This window comes from Sorghum bicolor, chromosome 2 (genome assembly GCF_000003195.3).
Source record: "Sorghum bicolor cultivar BTx623 chromosome 2, Sorghum_bicolor_NCBIv3, whole genome shotgun sequence".
In the NCBI taxonomy this organism is placed as follows: domain Eukaryota; kingdom Viridiplantae; phylum Streptophyta; class Magnoliopsida; order Poales; family Poaceae; genus Sorghum; species Sorghum bicolor.
In genome coordinates, this window is record NC_012871.2 from 73,972,965 (window position 1) to 74,000,591 (window position 27,627).

The 27,627-nt window shown below is 47.5% G+C and overlaps 4 protein-coding genes across 4 annotated transcripts; 2 read left to right on the forward strand and 2 right to left on the reverse strand.

Moving 5' to 3' along the window:
* On the reverse strand, positions 6,017-8,904 carry LOC8063507 (40S ribosomal protein S9-2). Its single transcript, XM_002463180.2, has 3 exons — positions 8,750-8,904; positions 7,767-8,148; positions 6,017-6,456 (listed from the first exon to the last, which is right to left on the reverse strand). Exons 1-3 carry the CDS (start codon positions 8,775-8,777, stop codon positions 6,282-6,284), a joined length of 585 nt encoding a protein of 194 aa, XP_002463225.1. The 5' UTR covers positions 8,778-8,904; the 3' UTR covers positions 6,017-6,281.
* Positions 9,142-10,634, forward strand: LOC8063508 (pentatricopeptide repeat-containing protein At1g26900, mitochondrial). The gene is made up of 2 exons (XM_021453623.1): positions 9,142-9,401; positions 9,497-10,634. Exons 1-2 carry the CDS (start codon positions 9,142-9,144, stop codon positions 10,632-10,634), a joined length of 1,398 nt encoding a protein of 465 aa, XP_021309298.1.
* LOC8063511 (40S ribosomal protein S9-2) lies at positions 20,037-22,901 on the reverse strand. The gene is made up of 3 exons (XM_002463184.2): positions 22,743-22,901; positions 21,759-22,140; positions 20,037-20,482 (listed from the first exon to the last, which is right to left on the reverse strand). The coding sequence occupies exons 1-3, from the start codon at positions 22,768-22,770 to the stop codon at positions 20,308-20,310; spliced, it is 585 nt and encodes a 194-aa protein (XP_002463229.1). The 5' UTR covers positions 22,771-22,901; the 3' UTR covers positions 20,037-20,307.
* Positions 23,135-24,949, forward strand: LOC8063512 (pentatricopeptide repeat-containing protein At1g26900, mitochondrial). Its single transcript, XM_002461024.2, has one exon. It carries the CDS (start codon positions 23,152-23,154, stop codon positions 24,808-24,810), a length of 1,659 nt encoding a protein of 552 aa, XP_002461069.1. The 5' UTR covers positions 23,135-23,151; the 3' UTR covers positions 24,811-24,949.

Consider the following 27,627-nt stretch of genomic DNA (forward strand, 5'->3'; position numbering starts at 1 on the left):
CGTGTATGAAGTGAACTAGGACTATAAATTCTAGCAAACGAAATCGAACAGAAGAATTTTCTCTATATTCTAGCAAAGGCATACAAGGGAAACTACAATATCTTGTCAGGGACAGAAAAGGCAGCTCAAGTGTAATATACGGTACGGCAGTACGCACGAGATCATTTATCATACACGTGTACGAAAACTACAAAAGGAAAAGATGGCTGAGCTTCAGTTCACTGCAGCAACTGGGCCATGACATCTTGAGCGATGACCCCAGCGTGGTGAGCATCAGGCACTCGACTACACTCCACGAACCCAAGACCTGCCCAGGTATTCTGAGGCTCCCTTAATAGCCTGGCTGCACTGTGCCAACATCTGAAGACAGCCAACGCCAATCCACTCTTGTCTAGTGCCACATTGTATAGGTCACCAAACACAGAAAGTCTAACTGAGAGATCAAAACATGAAGTGCCCTCAACAACACCTGATAGAAGCAAGGATCTCTCCGGAAAGTCACCTCTGAGAACAGAATCAGGGGATACCAGAGTGCAAGACCTGATAAGACAGTGGAGGATCCCAATAGTGTCACCATCGCCAAGTCTCGCCTCTTGATCAGACATCCAGTCTCTCACGCGTTGAAACGCTACAGTGTCCATCCAGTACCTCGCCTCCATCCTGTCGGACTGCTGCTCAGGAGAGATATCAGAAGATGCTGACTCAAATCCAAAGACACTTGCGAAGCTAGGTTTCTGTCCAAAGAAACGTATCCATGCATGTCTCCTCAGGTGTTTGTAGCAAATACATTGTGTCCTCTGAGCTTCCAAGCACCACAACAATGAGTCCCTCTGACCGGTGGATTATCACGGCCTCAACTGTGTGAACAAGATCGGTTTCAAACCGCAGGAAGTGTGCAAGGTCTGCTGCATCGAGCTTCTGCGTATCCAGCCCAGTGAACAGGAGCACGCGGCGCCTGTAACTCTCGTCGTCGTCTATGACACACTGTGGCAGGAGCCGCCGGAGCAAGGTGGCATCTCGGTCAGCAGGATCAGCAAGTAATGGAAAGAGTGACGAATCAAACAGCTGAAGTCCCCTCTTTTTCAGCAAATGAGGTGCCCTCCGGGCCACCAGCTCCGTGCTCTCGGTGTCATCGTACACCAGGACGCCGGCTTGTCGATCCCTGTGGACGATTGCGGCAACCACATACCCCCGAGCAAAAAGCACCTTCCATGCCAAGTCACATAATCCATAGGCTCCTTCGCTGATCGGGGATCTGCCAGCTCCAATAAGAACGCATCTCAGGTGGAACTCCCCATCTTCATCAGCAAGAATGTACTGGGACGGTAGAAGCGACCGGAGCATTCTGGCTGTGCATCTCCTCACGAACTCGTCGGCAACACCGTCGAGGATGTATGAGCGTGAGACCTCCTCGTCGTGCCAGGTAGCCTATTCAGTGAGAGTCAGAGACAATATTTCAGTTTGAATGGATTGTGCATTAGACAGTATTTCAGTTTTCGAATGGATTAAGCATCAGCATTACTGTGACGTTCAGAATTGATAGACAGACACACAAAAGGGTCACGGGAAGATGACAGTGAGGACTCACCGGAGTGCAGGTGGCATAGAGACCTTCGCGTGGTGTCTGAATCGTAGCTGCAGCACTGTCAATAGCATCAAAGAAGACTAGAAGCCCAATCCTGAAGCCAGTCTGGCTGTCCCGTACTAAAACTGCCGTCTGCACACCCAGTATGCTCTGAATCAAGTCGCACGGACTGACACTGGCTGGAACGCCGTCAAGCAGTAGACATCTCTCAAGAAAGTGGGGGTCCTCCAGTACTTGTGGTGCCACGGTATTCATCAGGACTGCGATCAAATCCCTCATGTAGCTGAAAGCCCGACCTTTCCTCTGCAATGCAATCGCGCGAACAAACGTCAGTAGAGCAAAACTGAATGAACGAAACTGCAGTGACGGTCGTTCGACCGGCTAAAAGAAAGTAATTCACGGAGCAAGAACAACACTGCAACAGCAGTTTGCAGGGCAAGAAGCCAAGAACACGGGGAGAAAAGATAGCAAACAGCAATTCGCCGCGAATTCATGTTCCATTCAGTTTTGGAATGAATTAAACATCAGCATTACTGTGGCTAGTTTTGAATGGATTGTGCATTAGACAGTAGTATTTCAGTTTTGGAATGGATTAAGCATCAGCATTATTGTGACTTTCAGAATTGATAGACAGACACACAAAAGGGTCACGGGAAGAGGACAGCGAGGACTCACAGGAGTGCAGGTGGCATAGAGACCTTCGCGTGGTGTCTGAATCGTAACTGCAGCACTGTCAATAGCATCAATGAAGATGAGAAGCCCAATCCTGAAGCCAGTCTGGCTGTCCCGTACTAAAACTGCCATCTGCACACCCAGTATGCTCTGAATCAAGTCGCACGGACTGACACTGGCTGGAACGCCGTCAAGCAGTAGACATCTCTCAAGAAAGTGGGGGTCCTCCAGTACTTGTGGTGCCACGGTATTCAGGACTGCGATCAAATCCCTCGTGGAGCTGAAAGCCCGACCTTTCCTCTGCAATGCAATCGCGCGAACAAACGTCAGTAGAGCAAAACTGAATGAACGAAACTGCAATGACGGTCGTCCGACCGGCTAAAAGAAAGTAATTCACGGAGCAAGAACAACACTGCAACTATCTGCTTAATGAAATACACGTCTTTGGCGTGCTCTAAAAAAAATAAAAATAAAAAGAACAACACTGCAACAGCAGTTTGCAGGGCAAGAAGCCAAGAACACGAGGAGAAAAGATAGCAAACAGCAATTCGCCGCGAAATCATGTTCCTTTCTTTCTCACCTAGCAGGGGCAAGAACAACACCGGGAACCAACAGCAATTCGCGGCAAATTCTCTCCCTATCTTTCTCGTCGAGGAGAGGCAGAAGAACGAAAGCCAACAGCGACTCGCGAGCAGTTCACCGCGAATTCACCTCCCTTTCTTTTTTTTCGCCGAACAGGGGCAAAAACCGAGGAGCAAGGCAGAATGGAACGAACAACAATTCGTGACCAATTCCTCCCTTTCTCTGACGAACGAACAACCGTAAGGCAACAGCGATTCGCGTGCCAAGAACACGACGTGCAAAGCAGAATGGAACGAAGACCAGTTTACCGCGAATTCATCACCTCCCTTCTTTCTCACCGAGCATGTGTAAGGACAACACCGGAAGGCAACAGAAATTCGCGAGTCAAGAACACGACGGGCAAAACACAATGAACAAACAGCAATCCACGCGAATCCTTTGCCCTTTCCTTCTTGGCGAGGAGGGCAAGAATAACCGGAAGGCAACAGCGATTCGCGAGGCAAGAACACGACGCGCAAAACAGAATGGAACGAACATCAGTTCACCGCGAATTGACCTTCCTTCTTTCTCACCGAGAAGGTGCACAAACAACACCGGAAGCCAACAGCAATTGCGGGTCAAGAACATGACGGTCTGATACAGAATGAAGAAACAACAATTCATGAACTCCCCTCTCTTTCTTGCTTCGCGAGCAGGGCAAGAACAACAGGACGCCAACCGCAATTTGCGAGGCAAGAACACGACGGGCACAAATTCGACGCGAAATCGCGAATTCCTCTCCCACCGGGCAAGAACACGGCGGCCAAAAGAGCAATGAACACGATTACACGACCGGCAAGGAAACAACAGGAGAAAAGAAGAGCAAGAACGGCAAACAAGAAGACCGGAGGTAGGGGAAAGCACCTGTCTGGAATGCCACAGGCCAGAGAGTATGACGGGACGCGCACGCGCCGAAATGGCACCGGCCGGAGGTGGGCGAGCCATCTTCACCGGAGAAGAGAGCTTCGGGTCGCTGGAGAGGAAGAAGGCTTCGGAGGGTTTCTTCGGGTTTTCCCGTGAGGTTTGAGAGGTCGTGAGAGAGGGAAAAACAGGGGTTGGCGTTCTGTCTGGGCTCCGGCTTTTGTTTGCCAAACCGTCTTTCCCTGGAGAGAGGCCGAGGTGGCCTGAACGGAGACGATGGAAGGGCCTAGAAAGCAGCCCGAGGTATTCATGTTCTGATGTTCATGGGCCCAATTTGGTATGGTTCCTGCCCTGATGTGACTGGAATGTGGTTTTTTTTTAAAGATTAAGCGATGGAATGGTTTTCTTTGGTTAGTGGCCTGAAGACCGCAAGAGGCATCCTGATGTTGAATGGCTTGTGTACCATCAGGCTTCAGTGACTTGAAGACCGAAACAGAGGCATTCAGTATGAACAATTGTGCTTAATGTAAGCAATTGCTGTAGTTTCGTATGCATTACTGTCCAGAAACTGGAACTGTATAGGCCCGTCAACCAGCCGCTGTATGGACTGGTTCCGCTTTTATCTTTCCTTTGCACAAAATTCAGTAAAATGCAATTGGGGGTGCTGCCATGTACTTGTGCAATTGGGGGTTCAGCTCAGCAGTTCAGATTCCAAACCCAACATACGGCTGGTTGTTTCGATTCTGACGACTTGATACAGGTGCTTTGTAATTCTTGTGCGCGCGTCAGAACGAGGAATAGCGGGCATCTCGCCTTGTTGTTATTGTCCGCAAATCGTCGTGCTCCCCTCCCCTAAGCGCATACAGCCGCAAGGCAAGAGGCATCCATCCTCGGAGAAGGCCAGAGCAACATGCCGGCTGCCCTGATGGGGCTGACGATGGTCAGGCCACTGATACAGTCCACTGAGTCCAGCAGCAAGGCAGTTTTGGCGGTGGCACCCGACTCGACGGCAGGCGGCACGGTGGCGGTTGAGGTGGAGCACGTGCACAGGACACTTGGCCGTCCACCGAGCTGAGCTCATGCATAGATAGGCTCGTAAAGCTCGGGATCTAGCAGGATGTCGCCGGTGAAGGGGTTGAACAGCAGGGGCCCCGCGGCGCGTGTGGGTGTCGCCCACGACGAGGGCGAGCCACCCATCTCGCGAGGCGCCGACGCACTGGTGACCTGTGGCGCCTGATCCTAGTTGAACGGAGTGCAGACCGCCGTGAGGGAGCCTGGCTAGCGCCACCGCCCGCCGCGCATGGAGGGAGCAGAGCAGGCTCGTCGCGCGGGAGGACAGCGCGGAGCGCCACGCGCCTCTGACGGAACGCGCGGGCGTGGCGGAGCGAGTTGAGATATTCCATTCAGCCTCTGCCGACGCGGCGGCGCTTGCATCGCCGTCGAGCGTCGAGGACGGAGAAGAGATTTGGGACCGGTTTGCCGTCGTTTACTTGGGCCTTGTTTAGTTCCGAAAAAATTTCGGATTTCTGTAGCACTTTCGTTTGTTTGTGACAAATATTATCTAATTATGGACTAACTAGGATCAAAAGTTTCGTCTCGCGATTTACAGTTAAACTGTGTAATTAGTTTTTGCTTTCGTCTATATTTAATACTTTATGCATTTGCCGCAAGATTCGATGTGACAGAGAATCTTGAAAACTTTTTGCTTTTTGGAGTGAACAAAACAAGGCCTTGGTAGTTGGTTCTAAACCGTTTTGAGGCCATCAGGCCAACCCGTTTCAAAGACCTGAGCGGATTGGGTTCATTAGCTGGTTTCAGCCCAACCCGTGAACAGGCCTACTTAGAGGAGCAGTACACTGTACACAGAGAACATTTTCTGATGCTCTACATGGCCATCCAATCAGCATAGTCGTCTAATATAGCGTTTGGTCTCGTAATTTTGAGATGTTACCCATTCACAGAGTAATCTGAGTATTGTTTGGCTCACTTGGGCACAACATGCAAACTGATTATCTACGATCTGGCGTAGAACCAAACAAAATGCAAAACTTGTTATCCTGTAATCATCACCCCAAGCATCTCATATACTCAATCCATCCTAAATTATAAGAAGTTTAACTTTTATCACCAAGTTTAATCACCTGTCTTATTCAAAAATGTGTGCAAAATATCATTTCTTTTGTCATGTCTTGGGATAAAAAAGTCAAACATCTTATAATTTGAGACGGATGGAGTACCATTTATGTCTACAGTATCATTTATGAACCGAACAGCACCTGAGAACGAAAAATTGGAATACCAATTTGGACATTCAGTTTGAAACATAGGATGCCAAACGAGCAACAGCCACAGAAACTAGAATACACAATTCATGGTGTCCAGATACGATGCCAATGCTTGAAATTAAGAGTGTCAGTAGTGCGGTGCAAAAATGTCTACCATCGTAGGATTTCTGAATTCAAGACCACAAAAATTTAGCCACGACACCTAAAGTGTCCATCTCACATTTCAACCAATTGCTGTCGCAGGATCCTACACGGCACTACTCATCGTCCTCCTCACCATCATCGCCACCGCCTGAGGCCTTCTTCTGGTTCTTCCGCTTCACCCTTCCAGCTGGACCGCCACCTAGAGGGCTGGTGAGGGAGAAGTCAATGTGCTTCTCTGATTCGACCCTGACCATGAACGAGGGGATGTTGACGAGCTGCCTTCCCACCCTGTGAAAGTACAATGTTAGATCATAAAGGAGACAAAAGTCTCAAAAATCCAAGTTGCTAAACTGAACTTTTCTGTCAATCTACCAAACTATGGCAAGGATTTAGATTTAAAAGTATAAGCATCTCCATGAATAATTTGGTCTCTTTCACCCCAGCTTGTTATCTATGTGGCACACAGAACTAATTCAGTGATACATGTTACAAAATATCACTCTGTGCTAAGACGGTACATGCAAAGCACTCTATGTTACTAGAACACAAGTAAAGCAATGAATTAGAAAGCAACAACATGAGGCAGAGTTACGACACTGACAACATGAACCAGGACTGAGTCTGACAGGTTTGAGAATGGGCAGAACAAGGCATTCCATATATTGATTAGAAACTAAAGGATCTGAAGGAAATATGACAACATAATCACACATTGAAAGGAAAAAAAGGAAAACAGAAACATGTTATTTGTACTTCCAATAGGGCACTCAGAATGAAAAGGACATAAGAATCATTGACCTTCTGGCCTCGGAGATACATTAGCAAAATTAACTCCTCATTGTGCCCAACAAAACATAGAAATATATGCAGACATTCAAAGGAACATGGCATGATGTGCAGGTATAAAGCAATTTGCAACAAAAAAACCAGATTTGCAAAAGTACAGGGAGCTAATGGACTTGAACTGAATTGTCAACATAATAAAATTTCTTACCCTTATTAAACTACATTAACAAATAATAATAATAAAGAATGAAGGATAAAAGACTGTTAAAACAATATACTGAACCACACATCCCAAATGTGCAGTGCCACCAGGATTACACATTTTTACACTGGAGAAGACAGAGCACGTACCTCACTACAGTAAACAAAAACCACAGAGAAAGGCAAGGGTCATACAAAACTATTCATTATGGTAAAAGGTATAGGAATCAAATGTAACCAAGGGCATCAGAGAAACATGACTGCAACATTACACACAAAGTGTCTCAGACGACCGTCGTGAGAATTGCACATGGTTTTTCATCATATGGCCCATCCAAGATCAAATGTGCCTTTACAACTAACATACAACCAGCAGCCATAAAATATAAAGAAAACTGAGCACAAACTGGAACAGTATATTGCAAACCCATAACTATCATAGGAAATGCTGGAATGCCACAAGTCTAAGGAACAGAAGACATCTACATCTACATATACAAAGAAAACGTAGGAACTGCTCAGACCTGCAATTACCAACTCTCTATATGTGAGCATTTTATGATACAACTGAAATTGATGCACATTTGAGGGATCAGGACATATAAACGTACCTGATGTGGCGCTGCCTGATCAGGACACGAGCATGGTGGATGGACTTGGCCATGCCATTCTTGAAGACAATGGTCTGGAGGCGGCGCTGGAGGAAGTTCTCAACAGTAAGGGCAAGCACGTAATCGAGCTTGTTCTGTCCCTCACCCAGGAGACCATATCGGTTCATGCGGCGGAGGAGCGCCTCACCCTCAAAGATACGGCGTGGGTTCTTCTCATCCAGAGTGAGAAGCTCCCTGGCTGCATTTCTGATACGGCTCAGGGCATACTGCACGCGCCACAGCTCACGCTTGCAGCGCAGGCCATACTCACCAACCAGCTTCAGCTCAGCATCTAGTCGCTCCTTCTCATACGGACGCCTTGGCTTCTTGAAAGTCTTCCCATCTGCAACATGCAACAACATCATAAGCTACTGATTGCACTACAAAAATTAGCTTTGGGAAATAACTGAGAGGGGTATCTGTAACAACTAAACTGTCACAATCAGTTACTTCCTAGTATTGATAACGCAGCTAGAGCCTATACTAGATGGTGCTAACCGTTTGACTGGTTGAGCAACAACAAAAATTGCAAGAATACTTTAAGGACATTGTCTGATACTATTTGATTTTAAGGAGTACTAAGCCAGTACAAAGCTTGGCGTTTAGAATTATGATCCAGCACCATTTCACCCTGATATACGGATTTCAACCTACATGCATATCCGCGCAATCAGCTCACCTTAAGGGCAATCCACCAAACTTTAGACTTGACGGATCAAAGCAAAGCCGAAAGGTATTGTTCGACCATCCGAATTGCTACTATTAAGTGTATCCCAAAGGAAAATTCATCACTATATATACTGCATTCCCAACACTACTGGTGGAACAATCTAGAGAACCGCAAGGAACTAACAGCACGAGCTGGATCGACCTAGATATCTACTGTACGTCTATGGAAGTCACAAGGCAACATGCATATAATGCAGTAGAAGAGGGGATCTTACAGTTGCGGTAGAAGCTAACATGCACCATGGCTGCCGCGGCAGGGTGGCGCGGTTGGTCGTCGAGTTGCCGCCGCCGGAGGAAGTGCGAGAGACGGGAGGCGGGGATGGAAGACGAGATCTTATAAGGGATGTAAACCCTAGCTTTGATTAGATGGGCCGGGCTTCAATAAATTCTGTCTGTTCACTTATTTAAGTGTCATCGGCCCGGTCTGTGTTGCTATGGGCTTTTTTCGCTAGATGGGCACCCCGAACGCGGCTCACAGCCCACGTTCTTTTTTGCTCTGGCGACACGCGCACGCGCGCCTGCCGCCTGCCGAACAGTCGTCGACGTCTCCTCGACGAACTCATGCGACCGAGCCGCGGCGCCCGCCTGCCCAACCCAACCGAGAGCGATGCCGCCGCGGAAGCCACTGACGGCGCTGCTGAAGTCGGCGACGCGGCCGGTGCACCTGCTCCAGCTCCACGCCCTGATGCTGAAATGCTCCCACTTCCCGCACCACGCGTTCCCCACAGCCAGGCTTCTCGCCTCCCCGCTCGCGCCGCTCCCCTACGCGCTCTCCCTCTTCGCCGCCGTCCCGCGGCCCACGCTCTTCCACCACACTGCCGTCCTCCGCGCGCTTTCCTCGTGCCCCTCCGTGGCCTCCCTTTCCGCGTCCCTCTCAGTCCTCGCCTCCGCGCGGGCGCGCCTCCCCGAGCTCGACGAGTTGCGTTCCAGCCGCTGCTCGCGCTCTGCGCGAAAATGCCCAGTGACGCCGAGGCAGCTTCGGTTGGCAAGCAGGTGCACGCGCTCGTGCTGCGGTACGGGTTCCTGGACGTTGTGAGCCTGCGGAATGTGCTGTGCCACTTTTACTGCAGCAGTGGGAACATGGCGGACTCGCGGAGGATGTTCGAGGAAATGCCTGAGAAGGACGCTGTGTCGTGGAACACGGTGATTGGGGGCTATGTCAGGGTAGAGGATGTGGGCACAGCTTTGCAGATGTTCACCGCGATGAGGTGGTCTGGAGTGGATGTCAACGTGACGGCAGTGATCACCTTGATTGGGTGTGGCTGGCAAGGGGAGTCAGTGCATGGCTTATGTGTTAAGACAGGGCTCTGCGACGATGTGAAGATTGCAGCAGCAATGATGGGGATGTATGTGAGGGAGGGCAGCGTTGAGTGTGCAAATAAGGTGTTTCATGAGACCACTAGACGAGACTTGGTGCTGTGTAATTGTATGGTGGATGGCTATGCAAAGGCAGGGCAGATTCGTGAGGCGATGGACTTGATTGATGGAATGAGACAGCACGGGATGAGACCTAGTTCAGGGACGCTTGTGGGTGTTCTCTCTGCGTGTGGAACATCTGGGGCATTGGCAGCCGGTCATTCTGTCCATGAGCTTGCTGAAGATGCACGGCTTGAGATTGACAGCACGCTTGGGACAGCGCTCATGGACATGTACTTCAAGTGTGGGTGCCCCAGCGAGGCAGCTGCAGTCTTCGATGCAATACGAAATAGGGACGTGAAGGCATGGACAGCGATGATCATGGGATTCGGAGTTAATGGGCAGCCAGGCTCAACCATCACCTTGTTCTACAGGATGGAGGAAGACGGTGTGTTTCCTAATGACGTCACCTTCCTAGCCCTGCTAACTGCTTGTAACCATGGCGGGTTGGTGCAGGAAGCGAAAGAATTCCTTGAGACAATGGCACGGCGATACAGATTGTCTCCAAGCCCCGAGCACTACAGCTGCGTCATTGATCTCCTGGGAAGAGCAGGGCGCCTATACGAAGCCTATGAGCTCATACAAAGCGTGTCATCCCAGGGTGATGCTACTGCATGGAGAGCGTTGCTTGCAGCCTGCAGAGTGTATGGCAATGTGAAGCTGGGGAGGATGGTGCAGGAATAGTTGGACGCCATTGGCCACTACCATCCTTCAGATGCCATTCTGCTGTCAAACGCGTACGCATTGGAAGGCCGGTGGGATGAGATAGCTCAGCTGAGGGATTCAGAAGCACAGAAAATATCTGTGGAGAAGGAAACAGGCTGCAGCTCCATTATTGTGTCTTGCTGATGTATTCAGACTTGCTGAATTTAAGCAACTAACAACTGAACTCAAGGTGGGATTCCCAGGCAGACTAGCTTTTGATCGGGGTTATCCAAACTTGTACAGAACTAAATATAAATAGAAGAGTGATTAAAATGTTTTCTAGAATCGGGTCAACTTTGAACTGCTTGGTTCAACTTGTATATGTAGCCAATGGCGTCCAACTGTGCCTGCAACCTGCAGATTGACAACTAGTAGTAAGAAAAGAGACCGAAGGTTGGAAATAGATAAAAGGTGAGATAGAATGTCCATAAGGATTGTGTACCCAAAGCCTGTTTAGGATAAACAGACAACAAAGTTGTTCAGTAGCTGATATGTATTAGGAAGAGTGGAACTTGGAGTTTATGAAAAAACTTGGAGACGATGATGTAGAGGAATGGGAGAAACTAATGGCGTCTTTGGAAATGTGGAGGTGACTAGTGAGGAGAATAGCTGGGGTTATATAAGCTTGAATCCACTGGCAAGTTCTCCATAAAATCTCTCTATATAGGTTGATGACCTTGGAGTGGTGGTTGATCAAAAAATGAAAGACATTTGGGACACTAGGTTACCTCTAAAAATAAATTTTTTGTGTGTGTATGATTTAGGCATAAAAGTGGAACTGGTGAGCATTTGAAGAGGAGAAAGTGGAAAGGCAGCTATCTTCCTCTTTATTCCCACAAAACAAAATATGAATATTTTTGGCATGTAGGTCGATTTAGTTCTACCATTAGTTAAACTTAAAAATGTTATCGGGTTTATAAATAATTGAATTTGAAAATGTAATAAGGAGCAACGAGTTTCTTGCGTGCTACTACAAGAGATGAGGAAGACGAATAACGAGGACAAGGTGTGGTCAAAGTGACTCTCACTACTTTACCCTATTGTTGGATAGATTGCATTGTGTCGAAGTGAGGTCGTTGGTGTCAATGATGAGTGTGTACGAACACAGAAAAATTATCCTTAAAGGACATATGTCCCATGTGCATTACCAACACAAACACTTTGCTAAGGGCACATGCCCCATATGCATCATTGGTAAGCACGAAGCACATCTGGGTATGTTTAGTTTCTCATGACTAAAATTTAACTATTAAAATCAATTACTAAAACTTTAGTCGCCCCTATTTCGTTCCAGTGACTAAAAGTTACTGAAGGCCATGAAATCAGTTCAACAAAGACCAAACTATGGTGGGGGACTAGAAATAATGAGGGGCAACCCCTGTCCACTTGGCACTTTAGCCCACTTTAGTCATTCCTGATGTACTAATATGACTAAACTACTTTAGTCCCATTTTAGTCAATTTGTTTGGCAGTTTAGTAGCTGAAGTGAGGGGAAAACCAAATAGGCCCCTTACGATCCTATTAGCTAGAGGAAGGTCCGAAGTCTAAACAAATGCCTACTTTAGGGACTTGAACTTTAGCTCACGAGGTAGGCGATGGTAGAACTGAAGTCCACGATGGTGCCACCTACGACATCTTTCACCTTAAAAGTAGAACGTGTTTACCAAACGTTTTTTTTAACTAATGAAGTTGGAGCCAAATGACGACCAAAGTGTTGTGATCCGAGGTGATGGTGGGGGTTTGTGCCCGGCCGCTAAATCCGCCTCTGACTGGTACAGTAGCTGAGGCACTTGAACAACTCGTACTGATGCTCGTCGGTTTATTTCTATGGCTTTTCCATACTTGGTGATGCTGGTGCCATCCATCCACAAGTGACCATCTGCATCCATTGTTGGCCCGTAAATCTGTGACCTTCTTGATGGCACGAACGAACTGGTGACTGGACCCTCGTTGAGGTAGTTTTGGAACACAATCGCTGGCCTAGATTCCATCTACAGTGGTGTTGTTGATTGTGTGCTACCTTCGATCCTTGTTGCCTCCACAGTTGGCTCTGTGCTACCTTCTGCGGATACTGACACCGAATCTCCCGTAGTCGACGCAGCTGAGGGGTACAAATTAACCTATAATAATTGTTAAAAAAAATTAACATAACAAATTGATAACACAGAATACTGAATTGTTTTTTTCAGAGTAGTACACACATTGTGAGAGGGGGGCAAGCAAATTAAACAAAAGAGCACGATCGAGTACCTACCTTGATACTGCTCGGATGGATGAAAATAGTGGGGAGCGCTAGGTGGGGAGGCGGAACTGCGCTATACACCCCGTGCGATGCCTCCTCCTGCCTCGAGAAAGCGATCGGGACGGTCGCTTCGTCCCTGAAGACGATCACCGCCATGCCCAGGTGTCGGCACAAGGCGATCGCCTCGATGGCGCCGAACCGCGCCAGATCGGCGCGCAGGTCGTCGTCGCCATTGTCGGGGAAGAACAAGTCGAGACGCTGGGCGAGGATGCTGCGGCTATGGAAACTGGCCGGGTCCCCGGAGAGTTGGCTCCCTGCGGCTGCGGCTGCGGGGGCCAGGAGGTCGCGCGCCAGGGTCGCCCTCTCCACGACGTGACCGTACATGCGCCGTAGGTTTTCTAGGGTCACCATGTTTGTTTCTTGGATGGATCTCTGCTGGGTGCCCTTACTCTGGTTGCCTTGTGTGTTCCTGGATCTTTGTTACGCGCGTGCATGCGTGTATATATACAAAAGTACTACTAGTATATGCGGAGGGCATGGCATCGGATCGGACACGGAAACAGACTCCGAACCAGATAGACTTCGCATGCTAACGGACTACATACGGTGGGTGTAACAAGATATAGTTTATATTTCAATAGCAAAACATTTAAAACATCAATAAAAGTGTGGATAAGTATTTCAACATGTACAAATATTTAAATCAATTAATAAATTTGAATATATAAAAATAATGCATAATGAATATGTAAATATAGTAAAGTACTTAAAATTAGTATGACTATACATATTAAAGTTAACTAAACTTGTCCTTTATATATCATAAACTATGATGTTATTTTTAATAGTTTTGCATTATCATAAATATAAGTTTTAAATTATAAAAAAATAAACTTAACATTTATGATTAGTCATATTAGCAATATAGCTAACTTTTAAAAGGTTTAAATGAGTTATATTAAAAAAAGTATCATTTAGATTGTGAATTAGTCATAAATATAATTTCACACGGTACATTGTTCTTCATGGTATAGATAACATTGGATATTTTACATTTTTCAAATATGGATGTGGAACTAGATAGAGAAGAATCATGAAAAACATATATTTGAATATATCCATCTAGTATCCATATTGAAATCGGATACAAATACAGATAACCATATCAACATTCAGACTGATATGTATATAAGATCTTTTGGACATTTAGACATCCAAATCCATCCCTAAAGTTGTCTTAGAAAATCCAAGATACTACATAAAGATTCTAAAATCCATGATTTAGTCATTCTTCTAAAATAAAACATCCTAAAAAACCATAGTACTACAACAATCTTTATAAATTTTCTAGTTTCAAAATTTAAAACAAGCCCGACGCACCCATGGCGCTTGGCGCATAGTCTAGCGCCTACGGTAAAGTTTATTTTGCCCTTAGACCAGTCTCAATGCATGTTTTATAAGAGTGTCATGCACATTAAATAGGATGCCACATAAGCAAAATTACTGACTTGGCACGGTCATTAAATGAAGAAGTTTCATCAGATGAGAGAAGAGTTTCATCCGCATAAAACTCATATGGCTCGATTACCTAGTTTGTAGTTTTGGTAACTGTGCCATGAAACTATGCAGTGAGACTGGCCTTACGGACATGTGCCCTCACTCTCCCACCCATTGAATTCGCTTTGAGAAGTGTGCAAACGCACATCTCAATGCGAAACTGTTTTAAGATGTGTGTTTGCACACTTCTCAAAGCAAATTTAATAGATGAGAGAGTGAGGACATGTACCATTAGGCTCAATGCATAGTTTCATGGCACAGTTACCAAGACTATAAACTAGGTAACCGTGCCACAGAAGTTTCATGGGGATGAAACTCCTCTCTCATCTGATGAAACTCCTTCATTTAATGACTCTGTCAAGTCAGTAATTTTGCTTATGTGGCACCCTATTTAATGTGCATGATACTCCCATGAAACATGCATTGAGAAAAAAAAACCGCCTTCATACATCTACAAGCTCTTCAATGCGACCAACGTCCCGGACCCGTGTATGAAGTGAACTAGGACTATAAATTCTAGCAAACGCACATCGAACAGAAGAATTTTCTCTATATTCTAGCAAAGGCATACAAGGGAAACTACAATATCTTGTCAGGGACAGAAAAGGCAGCTCAAATGTAATATACGGTACGGCAGTACGCACGAGATCATTTATCATACACGTGTATGAAAACTACAAAAGGAAAAGATGGCTGAGCTTCAGTTCACTGCAGCAACTGGGCCATGACATCTTGAGCGATGACCCCAGCGTGGTGAGCATCAGGCACTCGACTACACTCCACGAACCCAAGACCTGCCCAGGTATTCTGAGGCTCCCTTAATAGCCTGGCTGCACTGTGCCAACATCTGAAGACAGCCAACGCCAATCCACTCTTGTCTAGTGCCACATTGTATAGGTCACCAAACACAGAAAGTCTAACTGAGAGATCAAAACATGAAGTGCCCTCAACAACACCTGATAGAAGCAAGGATCTCTCCGGAAAGTCACCTCTGAGAACAGAATCAGGGGATACCAGAGTGCAAGACCTGATAAGACAGTGGAGGATCCCAATAGTGTCACCATCGCTAAGTCTCGCCTCTTGATCAGACATCCAGTCTCTCACGCGTTGAAACGCTGCAGTTTCCATCCAGTACCTCGCCTCCATCCTGTCGGACTGCTGCTCAGGAGAGATATCAGAAGATGCTGACTCAAATCCAAAGGCACTTGCGAAGCTAGGTTTCTGTCCAAAGAAACGTATCCATGTCTCCTCAGGTGTTTGTAGCAAACACATTGTGTCCTCTGAGCTTCCAAGCACCACAACAATGAGTCCCTCTGACCGGTGGATTATCACGGCCTCAACTGTGTGAACAAGATCGGTTTCAAACCGCAGGAAGTGTGCAAGGTCTGCTGCATCGAGCTTCTGCGTATCCAGCCCAGTGAACAGGAGGACGCGGCGCCTGTAACTCTCGTCGTCGTCTATGACACATTGTGGCAGCAGCCGCCGGAGCAAGGTGGCATCTCGGTCAGCAGGATCAGCAAGTAATGGAAAGAGTGACGAATCAAACAGCTGAAGTCCCCTCTTTTTCAGCAAATGAGGTGCCCTCCGGGCCACCAGCGCCGTGCTCTCGGTGTCATCGTACACCAGGACGCCGGCTTGTCGATCCCTGTGGACGATTGCGGCAACCACATACCCCCGAGCAAAAAGCACCTTCCATGCCAAGTCACATAATCCATAGGCTCCTTCGCTGATCGGGGATCTGCCAGCTCCAATAAGAACGCATCTCAGGTGGAACTCCCCATCTTCATCAGCAAGAATGTACTGGGACGGTAGAAGCGACCGGAGCATTCTGGCTGTGCATCTCCTCACGAACTCGTCGGCAACACCGTCGAGGATGTATGAGCGTGAGACCTCCTCGTCGTGCCAGGTAGCCTATTCAGTGAGAGTCAGAGACAATATTTCAGTTTGAATGGATTGTGCATTAGACAGTATTTCAGTTTTCGAATGGATTAAGCATCAGCATTACTGTGACGTTCAGAATTGATAGACAGACACACAAAAGGGTCACGGGAAGATGACAGTGAGGACTCACCGGAGTGCAGGTGGCATAGAGACCTTCGCGTGGTGTCTGAATCGTAGCTGCAGCACTGTCAATAGCATCAAAGAAGACTAGAAGCCCAATCCTGAAGCCAGTCTGGCTGTCCCGTACTAAAACTGCCGTCTGCACACCCAGTATGCTCTGAATCAAGTCGCACGGACTGACACTGGCTGGAACGCCGTCAAGCAGTAGACATCTCTCAAGAAAGTGGGGGTCCTCCAGTACATGTGGTGCCACGGTATTCAGGACCGCGATCAAATTCCTCATGTAGCTGAAAGCCCGACCCTTCCTCTGCAATGCAATCGCGTGAACAAACGTCAGTAGAGCAAAACTGAATGAACGAAACTGCAGTGACGGTCGTTCGGTCGGCTAAAAGAAAGTAATTCACGGAGCAAGAACAACACTGCAACAGCAGTTTGCAGGGCAAGAAGCCAAGAACACGGGGAGAAAAGATAGCAAACAACAATTCGCCGCGAATTCATGTTCCATTCTTTCTCGCCTTGCAGGGGCAACAACAACACCGGGAGCAACACTAATCCGCGCGCAAGGACACGAGGAGCAAAACAGAACAAAAGCAATTCGCCGCAAATTCCTGTCCCTATCACCGAAAGCCAACAGCGAGTTCACCGCGAATTCACCTCCCTTTCTTTTTCTCTCCGAACAGGGGCAAAAACCGAGGAGCAAGACAGAATGGAACGAACAGCAATCCGTGACAAATTCCTCCCTTCCTCTGACGAAAGAACAACCGTAAGGCAACAGCGATTCGCGTGGCAAGAACACGACGTGCAAAGCAGAATGGAACGAAGACCAGTTTACTGCGAATTCATCACCTCCCTTCTTTCTCACCGAGCTCCGAGCATGTGTAATGTAAGGACAACACCGGAAGGCGACAGCAATTCGCGAGTCAAGAACACGACGGGCAAAACACAATGAACAAACAGCAATCCGCGCGAATCCTTTGCCCTTTCTTTCTCGGCGAGGAGGGCAAGAACAACCGGATGGCAACAGCGATTCGCGAGGCAAGAACACGACGCGCAAAAAAGAATGGAACGAACATCAGTTCACCGCGAATTGACCTCCCTTCTTTCTCACCGAGCAGGTGCACAAACAACTCCGGAAGCCAACAGCAATTGCGGGTCAAGAACATGACGGCCTGATACAGAATGAAGAAACAGCAATTCGTGCGAACTCCCCTCTCTTTCTTGCTCCGCGAGCAGGGCAAGAACAACCGGACGCCACCCGCAATTTGCGAGGCAAGAACACGACGGGCACAAATTCGACGCGGAATCGCGAATTCCTCTCCCACCGGGCAAGAACACGACGGCCAAAAGAGCAATGAACACGATTACACGACCGGCAAGGAAACAACAGGAGAAAAGAAGAGCAAGAACGGCAAACAAGAAGACCGGAGGTAGGGGAAAGCACCTGTCTGGAATGCCACAGGCCAGAGAGTATGACGGGACGCGCACGCGCCGAAATGGCACCGGCCGGAGGTGGGCGAGCCATCTTCACCGGAGAAGAGAGCTTCGGGTCGCTGGAGAGGAAGAAGGCTTCGGAGGGTTTCTTCGGGTTTTCCCGTGAGGTTTGAGAGGTCGCGAGGGAGGGAAAAACAGGGGTTGGCGTTCTGTCAGGGCTCCGGCTTTTGTTTGCCAAACCGTCTTTCCCTGGAGAGAGGCCGAGGCGGCCTGAACTGAGACGATGCAAGGGCCAGCCCGAGGTATTCATGTTTTGATGTTCATGGGCCCAATTTGGTATGGTTCCTGCCCTGATGTGATCAGAATGTGTTTTTTTTAATTAAGCGATGGAATGGTTTTCTTTGGTCAATGACCTGAAGACCGCAAGAGGCATCCTGATGTTGAATGGCTTGTGTACCATGACTACCATCAAGGCTTCAGTGACTTGAAGACCGAAACAGAGGCACTCAGTATCTACATACTGCATACTATCAACAATTGCTGCATAATGCAAGCAATTGCTGTAGTTTCGTATGCATTACTGTCCAGGTTTCTGGAACTGTATAGGCCCGTCAACCAGCCGCTCTATGAACTGGTTCCGCTTTTATCTTTCCTTTGCACAAAATTCAGTAAAATGCAATTGGGGGTGCTGCCATGTCCTTGTACAATTGGGGGTTCAGCTCAGCAATTCAGATTCCAAACCCAACATACGGCTGGTTGTTTCGATTCCGACGAGTTGATACAGGTGCTTTGTAATTCTTGTGCGCGCGTCAGAACGAGCAACAGCCCTAAGCGCATGCAGCCGCAAGGCAAGGGGCATCCATCCTCGGAGAAGGCCAGAGCGACATGCCGACTGCCCTGATGGCTGACGATGGTCAGGCCACTGATACAGTCCACTGAGTCCAGCAGCAAGGCAGTTTTGGCAGTGGCACCCGACTCGACGGCAGGCGGCACGGTGGCGGTTGAGGTGGAGCACGTGCACAGGACACTTGGCCGTCCATCGAGCTGAGCTCATGTCGTAAAGCTCGGGATCTAGCAGGATCTCACCGGTGAAGGGGTTGAACAGCAGGGGCCCCGCGGCGCGTGTGGGCGTCGCCCACGACGAGGGCGAGCCACCCATCTCGCGAGGCGCCGACGCACTGGTGACCTGTGGCGCTGATCCTAGTGGAACGGAGTGCAGACCGCCGTGAGGGAGCCTGGCTAGCGCCACCGCCCGCCGCGCGTGGAGGGAGCAGAGCAGGCTCGTCGCGCGGGAGGACAGCGCGGAGCCGCGAGAACGGCGACGGGAGCGCGGAGCGCCACGCGCCTCTGACGGAACGCGCGGGCGTGGCGGAGCGAGTTGAGATATTCCATTCAGCCTCTGCCGACGCGGCGGCGCCTGCATCGCCGTCGAGCGTCGAGGACAGAGAAGAGATTTGGGACCGGTTTGCCGTCGTTTACTTGGTAGTTGGTTCTAAACCGTTTTGAGGCCATCAGGCCAACCCGTTTCAAAGACCTGAGCGGATTGGGTTCATTAGCTGGTTTCAGCCCAACCCGTGAACAGGCCTAGAGGAGCAGTACACAGAGAACATTTTTTGAGGCTCTACATGGCCATCCAATCAGCATATAGTCGTATAATGTAGCGTTTGGTTTCGTAATTTTGAGATGTTACCCATTCACAGAGTAATCTGAGTTTTGTTTGGCTCAGTTGGGCACTTGCGTAATCAGGCCCCGTGTAATCAGGTCTGAGGTTAGTGCAAATCCAGCGCTAACGGTTACCACAGCTCCACGGACCAAGGGCCATAGGCGAACCTGAACGAAATACACAACATGCAAACTGATTATCTACGATCTGGCGTAAATGCAAAACTGGTTATCCTTACTCAATCCATCCTAAATTATAAGAAGTTTAACTTTTGACACCAAGTTTAATCACCTGTATTATTCAAAAATGTATGCAAAATATCATTTCTTTTGTCATGTCTTGGGATAAAAAAGTCAAACATCTTATAATTTGAGACGGATGGAGTACCATTTATGTCTACAGTATCATTTATGAACCGAACAGCACCTGAGAACGAAAAGTTGGAATACCAATTTGATTCAGACATTCAGTTTTAAACATAGGATGCCAAACGAGCAAATAGCCACCGAAACTAGAATACACAATTCATGGTGTCCAGATACGATGCCAATGCTTGAAATTAAGAGTGTCAGTAGTGCGGTGCAAAATTGTCTACCATAGTAGGATTTCTGAATTCAAGACCACAAAAATTTAGCCACGACACCTAAAGTGTCCATCTCACATTTCAACCAATTGCTGTCGCAGGATCCTACATGGCATTACTCATCGTCGTCCTCACCATCATCGCCACCGCCTGAGGCCTTCTTCTGGTTCTTCCGCTTCACCCTTCCAGCTGGACCGCCACCCAGAGGGCTGGTGAGGGAGAAGTCAATGTGCTTCTCTGATTCGACCCTGACCATGAACGAGGGGATGTTGACGAGCTGCCTTCCCACCCTGTGAAAGTACAATGTTAGATCATAAATCATAAAGGAGACAAAAGTCTCAGAAATCCAAGTTGCTAAACTGAACTTGTCTGTCAATCTACCAAACTATGGCAAGGATTTAGATTTAAAAGTATAAGCATCTCCATGAATAATTTGGTCTCTTTCACCCCAGCTTGTTATCTATGTGGCACACAGAATTAATTCAGTGATACATGTTACAAAATATCACATTGTGCTAAGACGGTACATGCAAAGCACTCTATTTTACTAGAACACAAGTAAAGCAATGAATTTGAAAGTAACAACATGAGGCAGAGTTACGACACTGACAACATAAACCAGGACTGAGTCTGACAGGTTTGAGAATGGCCAGAACAAGGCATTCCATATATTGATTAGAAACTAAAGGATCTGAAGGAAATATGACAACATAAACACACATTGAAAGGAAAAAAGGAAAACAGAAACATGTTATTTGTACTTCCAATAGGGCACTCAGAATGAAAAGGACATAAGAATCATTGACCTTCTGGCCTCGGAGATACATTAGCAAAATTAACTCCTCATTGTGCCCAACAAAACATAGAAATATATGCAGACATTCAAAGGAACATGGCATGATGTGCAGGTATAAAGCAATTTGCAACAAAAAAACCAGATTTGCAAAACTACAGGGAGCTAATGGACTTGAACTGAGTTGTCAACATAATAAAATTTCTAGGATATCAGAATGAAGGAGGCTGTTAAAACAATATACTGAACCACACATCCCAAATGTGCAGTGCCACCAGGATTACACATTTTTACACTGGAGAAGACAGAGCAAGTACCTCACTACAGTAAACAAAAACTACAGAGAAAGGCAAGGGTCATACAAAACTATTCATTATGGTAAAATGTATAGGAATCAAATGTAACCAAGGGCATCAGAGAAACATGACTGCAACATTACACACAAAGTGTCTCAGACGACCGTCGTGAGAATTGCACATGGTTTTTCATCATATGCCCCATCCAAGATCAAATGTGCCTTTACAACTAACATACAACCAGCAGCCACAAAATATAAAGAAAACTGAGCACAAACTGGAACAATATATTGCAAACCCATAACTATCATAGGAAATGCTGGAATGCCACAAGTCTAAGGAACAGAAGACATCTACATATACAAAGAAAACGTAGGAACTGCTCAGACCCGCAATTACCAACTCTCTATATGCGAGCATTTTATGATACAACTGAAATTGATGCACATTTGAGGGATCAGGAGCATATAAACGTACCTGATGTGGCGCTGCCTGATCAGGACACGAGCATGGTGGATGGACTTGGCCATGCCATTCTTGAAGACAATGGTCTGGAGGCGGCGCTGGAGGAAGTTCTCAACAGTAAGGGCAAGCACGTAATCGAGCTTGTTCTGTCCCTCACCAAGGAGACCATATCGGTTCATGCGGCGGAGGAGCGCCTCACCCTCAAAGATACGGCGTGGGTTCTTCTCATCCAGAGTGAGAAGCTCCCTGGCTGCATTTCTGATACGGCTCAGGGCATACTGCACGCGCCACAGCTCACGCTTGCAGCGCAGGCCATACTCACCAACCAGCTTCAGCTCAGCATCTAGTCGCTCCTTCTCATACGGACGCCTTGGCTTCTTGAAAGTCTTCCCATCTGCAACATGCAACAACATCATAAGCTACTGATTGCACTACAAAAATTAGCTTTGGGAAATAACTGAGAGGGGTATCTGTAACAACTAAACTGTCACAATCAGTTACTTCCTAGTATTGATAACGCAGCTAGAGCCTATACTAGATGGTGCTAACCGTTTGACTGGTTGAGCAACAACAAAAATTGCAAGAATACTTTAAGGACATTGTCTGATACTATTTGATTTTAAGGAGTACTAAGCCAGTACAAAGCTTGGCGTTTAGAATTATGATCCAGCACCATTTCACCCTGATATACAGATTTCAACCTACATGCATATCCGCGCAATCAGCTCACCTTAAGGGCAATCCACCAAACTTTAGACTTGACGGATCAAAGCAAAGCCGAAAGGTATTGTTCGACCATCCGAATTGCTACTATTAAGTGTATCCCAAAGGAAAATTCATCACTCTATATACTGCATTCCCAACACTACTGGTGGAACAATCTAGAGAACCGCAAGGAACTAACAGCACGAGCTGGATCGACCTAGATATCTACTGTACGTCTATGGAAGTCACAAGGCAACATGCATACAATGCAGTAGAAGAGGGGGATCTTACAGTTGCGGTAGAAGCTAACATGCACCATGGCTGCCGCGGCAGGGTGGCGCGGTTGGTCGTCGGGTTGCCGCCGCCGGAGGAAGTGCGAGGGACGGAGGCGTGGATGGAAGACGAGATCTTATAAGGGATGTAAACCCTAGCTTTGATTAGATGGGCCGGATTTCAATAAATTCTGTCTGTTCACTTATTTAGGTGTCATCGGCCCGGTCTGTGTTGCTATGGGCTTTTTTCGCTAGATGGGCACCCCGAACGCGGCTCACAGCCCACTTTTTTTTTTTTTTTGCGCTGGCGACACGCGCACGCGCGCCTGCCGCCTGCCGAACAGTCGACGTCTCCTCGACGAACTCATGCGACCGAGCCGGCGAGCCCGACGTCGTGCCCTCCCGCCCGCCCAACCCAACCGAGAGCGATGCCGCCGCGGAAGCCACTGACGGCGCTGCTGAAGTCGGCGACGCGGCCGGGGCACCTGCTCCAGCTCCACGCCCTGATGCTGAAATGCTCCCACTTCCCGCACCACGCGTTCCCCACAGCCAGGCTCCTCGCCTCCCCGCTCGCGCCGCTCCCCTACGCGCTCTCCCTCTTCGCCGCCGTCCCGCGGCCCACGCTTTTCCACCACACCGCTGTTCTCCGCGCGCTTTCCTCGTGCCCCTCCGTGGCCTCCCTTTCCGCGTCCCTCTCGGTCCTTGCCTCCGCGCGGGCGCGCCTCCCCGAGCTCGACGAGTTCGCGTTCCAGCCGCTGCTCGCGCTCTGCGCGAAAATGCCCAGTGACGCCGAGGCAGCTTCGGTTGGCAAGCAGGTGCACGCGCTCGTGCTGCGGTACGGGTTCCTGGACGTTGTGAGCCTGCGGAATGTGCTGTGCCACTTTTACTGCAGCAGTGGGAACATGGCGGACTCGCGGAGGATGTTCGAGGAAATGCCTGAGAAGGACGCTGTGTCGTGGAACACGGTGATTGGGGGCTATGTCAGGGTGCGGGATGTGGGCACAGCTTTGCAGATGTTCACTGCGATGAGGTGGTCTGGAGTGGATGCCAACGTGACAGCGATGATCACCTTGATTGGGTGTGGCTGGCAAGGGGAGTCAGTGCATGGCTTATGTGTTAAGACAGGGCTCTGTGACGATGTGAAGATTGCAGCAGCAATGGTGGGGATGTATGTGAGGGAGGGCAGCGTTGAGTGTGCAAACAAGGTGTTTCATGAGACCACTAGACGAGACTTGGTGCTGTGTAATTGTATGGTGGATGGCTATGCAAAGGCAGGGCAGATTCGGGAGGCGATAGACTTGATTGATGGAATGAGACAGCACGGGATGAGACCTAGTTCAGGGACGCTTGTGGGTGTTCTCTCTGCGTGTGGAACATCTGGGGCATTGGCAGCCGGTCGTTCTGTCCATGAGCTTGCTGAAGATGCACGGCTTGAGATTGACAGCACGCTTGGGACAGCGCTCATGGACATGTACTTCAAGTGTGGGTGCCCCAGCGAGGCAGCTGCGGTCTTCGATGCAATACGAGATAGGGACGTGAAGGCATGGACAGCGATGATCATGGGATTCGGAGTTAATGGGCAGCCAGGCTCTGCCATCACCTTGTTCTACAGGATGGAGGAAGACTGTGTGTTTCCTAATGGCGTCACATTCCTAGCCCTGCTAACTGCTTGTAACCATGGCGGGTTGGTGCAGGAAGCGAAAGAATTCCTTGAGACAATGGCACGGCGATACAGATTGTCTCCAAGCCCTGAGCACTACAGCTGCGTCATTGATCTCCTGGGAAGAGCAGGGCGCCTATACGAAGCCTATGAGCTCATAGAAAGCGTGTCATCCCAGGGTGATGCTACTGCATGGAGAGCGTTGCTTGCCGCCTGCAGAGTGTATGGCAATGTGAAGCTGGGGAGGATGGTGCAGGAACAGTTGGACGCCATTGGCCACTACCATCCTTCAGATGCCATTCTGCTGTCAAACGCATACGCATTGGAAGGCCGGTGGGATGAGATAGCTCAGCTGAGGGATTCAGAAGCACAGAAAATATCTGTGGAGAAGGAAACAGGCTGCAGCTCCATTATTGTGTCTTGCTGATGTATTCAGACTTGCTGAATTTAAGCAACTAACAACTGAACTCAAGGTGGGATTCCCAGGCAGACTAGCTTTTGATCGGGGTTATCCAAACTTGTACAGAACTAAATATAAATAGAAGAGTGATTAAAATGTTTTCTAGAATCAGGTAAACTTTGAACTCCTGCTTGGTTCAACTTGTATATGTAGCCAATGGCGTCCAACTGTGCCTGCAACCTGCAGATTGACAACTAGTAGTAAGAAAAGAGACCGAAGGTTGGAAATAGATAAAGGGTGAGATAGAATGTCCATAAGGATTGTGTACCCAAAGCCTGTTTAGGATAAACAGACAACAAAGTTGTTCAGTAGCTGATATGTATTAGGAAGAGTGGAACTTGGAGTTTATGAAAAAGCTTGGAGATGAAGATGTAGAGGAATGGGAGAAACTAATGGCGTCTTTGGAAATGTGGAGGTGACTAGTGAGGAGAATAGCTTGGGTTATATGGAAGCTTGAATCCTCTGGCAAGTTCTCCATAAAATCTCTCTATATATGTTGATGACCTTGGAGTGGTGGTTGATCAAAAAATGAAAGACATTTGGGACACTAGGTTACCTCTGAAAATAATTTTTTTGTGTGGATGATTTGGCACAACAGTGGAACTGGTGAGCAATTGAAGAGGAGAAAGTGGAAAGGTAGCTATCTTCCTCTTTATTCCCACAAAACAAAATACGAATATTTTTGGCATGTAGGTCGATTTAGTTCTACCATTAGTTGAACTTAAACATCTTATCGGGTTTATAAATAATTGAACTTGAAAATGTAATAAGGAGCAACGAGTTTCTTGCGAGCTAGTACAAGAGATGAGGAAGACGAATAACGATGACAAGGCGTGGTCAAAGTGACTCTCACTGCTTTGCCCTATTGTTGGATAGATTGCATTGTGTCCAAGTGAGGTCGTTGGTGTCAATGATGAGTGTGTACGAACGCAGAAATTTTATCCTTAAGGACATATGTCCAACACAAACACTTTGCTAAGGGCACATGCCCCATATGCATCATTGGTAAGCGCAAAGCACATCTGGGGCATGTTTGGTTTTCCATGACTAAAATTTAGGCCTTGTTTAGTTCCCAAAAAATTTCAAGATTCCCCGTCACATCGAATCTTACAGCATATACATGGAGTATTAAATTTAGACGAAAACAAAAACTAATTACACAGTTTACCTGTAAACCGCGAGATGAATCTTTTAACGCTAATTAGTCTATGATTGGACAATATTTGCCACAAACAAACGAAAGTGCTACAGTTCCCAAAATGTAAAATTTTTGCCAACTAAACAAGGCCTTAATTATTAAAATCAATGACTAAACTTTAGTCACCCCTATTTCGTTCTAGTGACTAAAATTTACTTAAGGCCAAGAAAGCGGTTCAACAAAGACCAAACTATGGTGGGGGACTAGCAATAATGAGGGGCAACCCCTGTCCACTTGGCACTTTAGCCCACTTTAGTCATTCCTGAGGTACTAATATGACTAAACTACTTTAGTCCCATTTTAGTCAATTTGTTTGGCAGTTTAGTAGCTAAAGTAAGGGGAAAACCAAATAGGCCCCTTTAGGGACTTGAACTTTAGCTCACGAGGTAGGCGATGGTAGACCTGGAGTCCACAATGGTGCCACCTACGACATCTTTCACCTTAAAAGTAGACATCAACATGGCTTCTAGTTTCAGGAGATAGGCTGACTAGTGCGACGTCGTAGAAATATGTCCTCCCTATTACTAGGTTCCTCAAGACACATTTTGGATTGGTCCTTTGGTCTTGTACCTCTGCAAATCTGTCATTGCACCGAAGAAGAGGGGCTGCTCTTGTTTTATGTGGTCTTGTACCTTTGTAGATCCATTATTGCACAGAAGAAGACGGGGCTACTCTTGTGGTCCGCGTAACGCATAAGACAATACGAGAATTTCGGTATCGCCAACAACGACACCATGGATAGAACCACTAGACTCAGCCCCATGATGTCGAAGGCACCAAGAATGTTGCCATCGGTGAGCGCGCTGCAGCCGAAGCTCACGGAGACCTGCTTTTCCTGGTCGGCAAAAGTGAATGCTTTAGAGGTGAGGACTTGATCGCCTCCACGTGACATATCTATACGTGTTGTTGGAGTAACTTTTGGTGTTACAGTTATCCTCTGTGTAGCCCGCTGCTAAGGGATGTGGGCAAAAGACAATGACTTGATGGGTTAAAATGAGGCTCTCACCGCACGGGAGAACCGTGAATGGCGAGGACTAAGTAGGGATAAAAAGAGGCTCTCGCTTCCTTGCCATGTTATTGAACAACTTTCATTGCGTCCAGGTGAGATCTTCAGTGTTGACGATGAGTAATAAAAAGAATTCCATCAAGGGCATATGCCCCCATGTGGATCACTACATGAAAATGTTGCTGAGGCACATGGCCCCACATGCATCGCCAGTAAGGACCAAAACAACATTACTAGCGATTGCGATGGCTTCTCTAAGACTGTTTCCAACACAAGATACACACCCCGCCCTGTTTTTTTAAATGCTCATAATTATTCCCTCATTCAAAAAAGCACGAAAGATGCTCACACAAATAGCACATAAGACATTTTATTTTAGATAGTAAGGATGAAGTTTCTAAAACATAACTTTTGATCATTTTTTTTATTTTATTATTATATCTTCAACTAGTAGCAAAGCTCTAAAAGTATAGTACTGCCTTTGTCCAGAAAAGAATACAATTCAATACTTTTTTTTTGAAGTGTCTTAAAGTTTAACCAAATCTACAAGTAAAAATATTAATGTTTTTATGCCAAATAA

What these genes read in the sequence shown, in the direction of transcription:
- LOC8063507 (XM_002463180.2), bottom strand. Translation starts at nt 8,777, where the DNA reads ATGGTGCATGTTAGCTTCTACCGCAACT. An exon ending in TGTTAGCTTCTACCGCAACT is followed by an intron (nt 8,149 to 8,749) that starts GTAAGATCCCCT and finishes TGCATGTTGCAG; the next exon opens with ATGGGAAGACTTTCAAGAAG. An exon ending in ATCAGGCAGCGCCACATCAG is followed by an intron (nt 6,457 to 7,766) that starts GTACGTTTATAT and finishes GTACTTTCACAG; the next exon opens with GGTGGGAAGGCAGCTCGTCA.
- LOC8063508 (XM_021453623.1), top strand. Translation starts at nt 9,142, where the DNA reads ATGCCGCCGCGGAAGCCACTGACGGCGCTGCTGAAGTCGGCGACGCGG. An exon ending in TCCGTGGCCTCCCTTTCCGC is followed by an intron (nt 9,402 to 9,496) that starts GTCCCTCTCAGT and finishes GAAAATGCCCAG; the next exon opens with TGACGCCGAGGCAGCTTCGG.
- LOC8063511 (XM_002463184.2), bottom strand. Translation starts at nt 22,770, where the DNA reads ATGGTGCATGTTAGCTTCTACCGCAACT. An exon ending in TGTTAGCTTCTACCGCAACT is followed by an intron (nt 22,141 to 22,742) that starts GTAAGATCCCCC and finishes TGCATGTTGCAG; the next exon opens with ATGGGAAGACTTTCAAGAAG. An exon ending in ATCAGGCAGCGCCACATCAG is followed by an intron (nt 20,483 to 21,758) that starts GTACGTTTATAT and finishes GTACTTTCACAG; the next exon opens with GGTGGGAAGGCAGCTCGTCA.
- LOC8063512 (XM_002461024.2), top strand. Translation starts at nt 23,152, where the DNA reads ATGCCGCCGCGGAAGCCACTGACGGCGCTGCTGAAGTCGGCGACGCGG.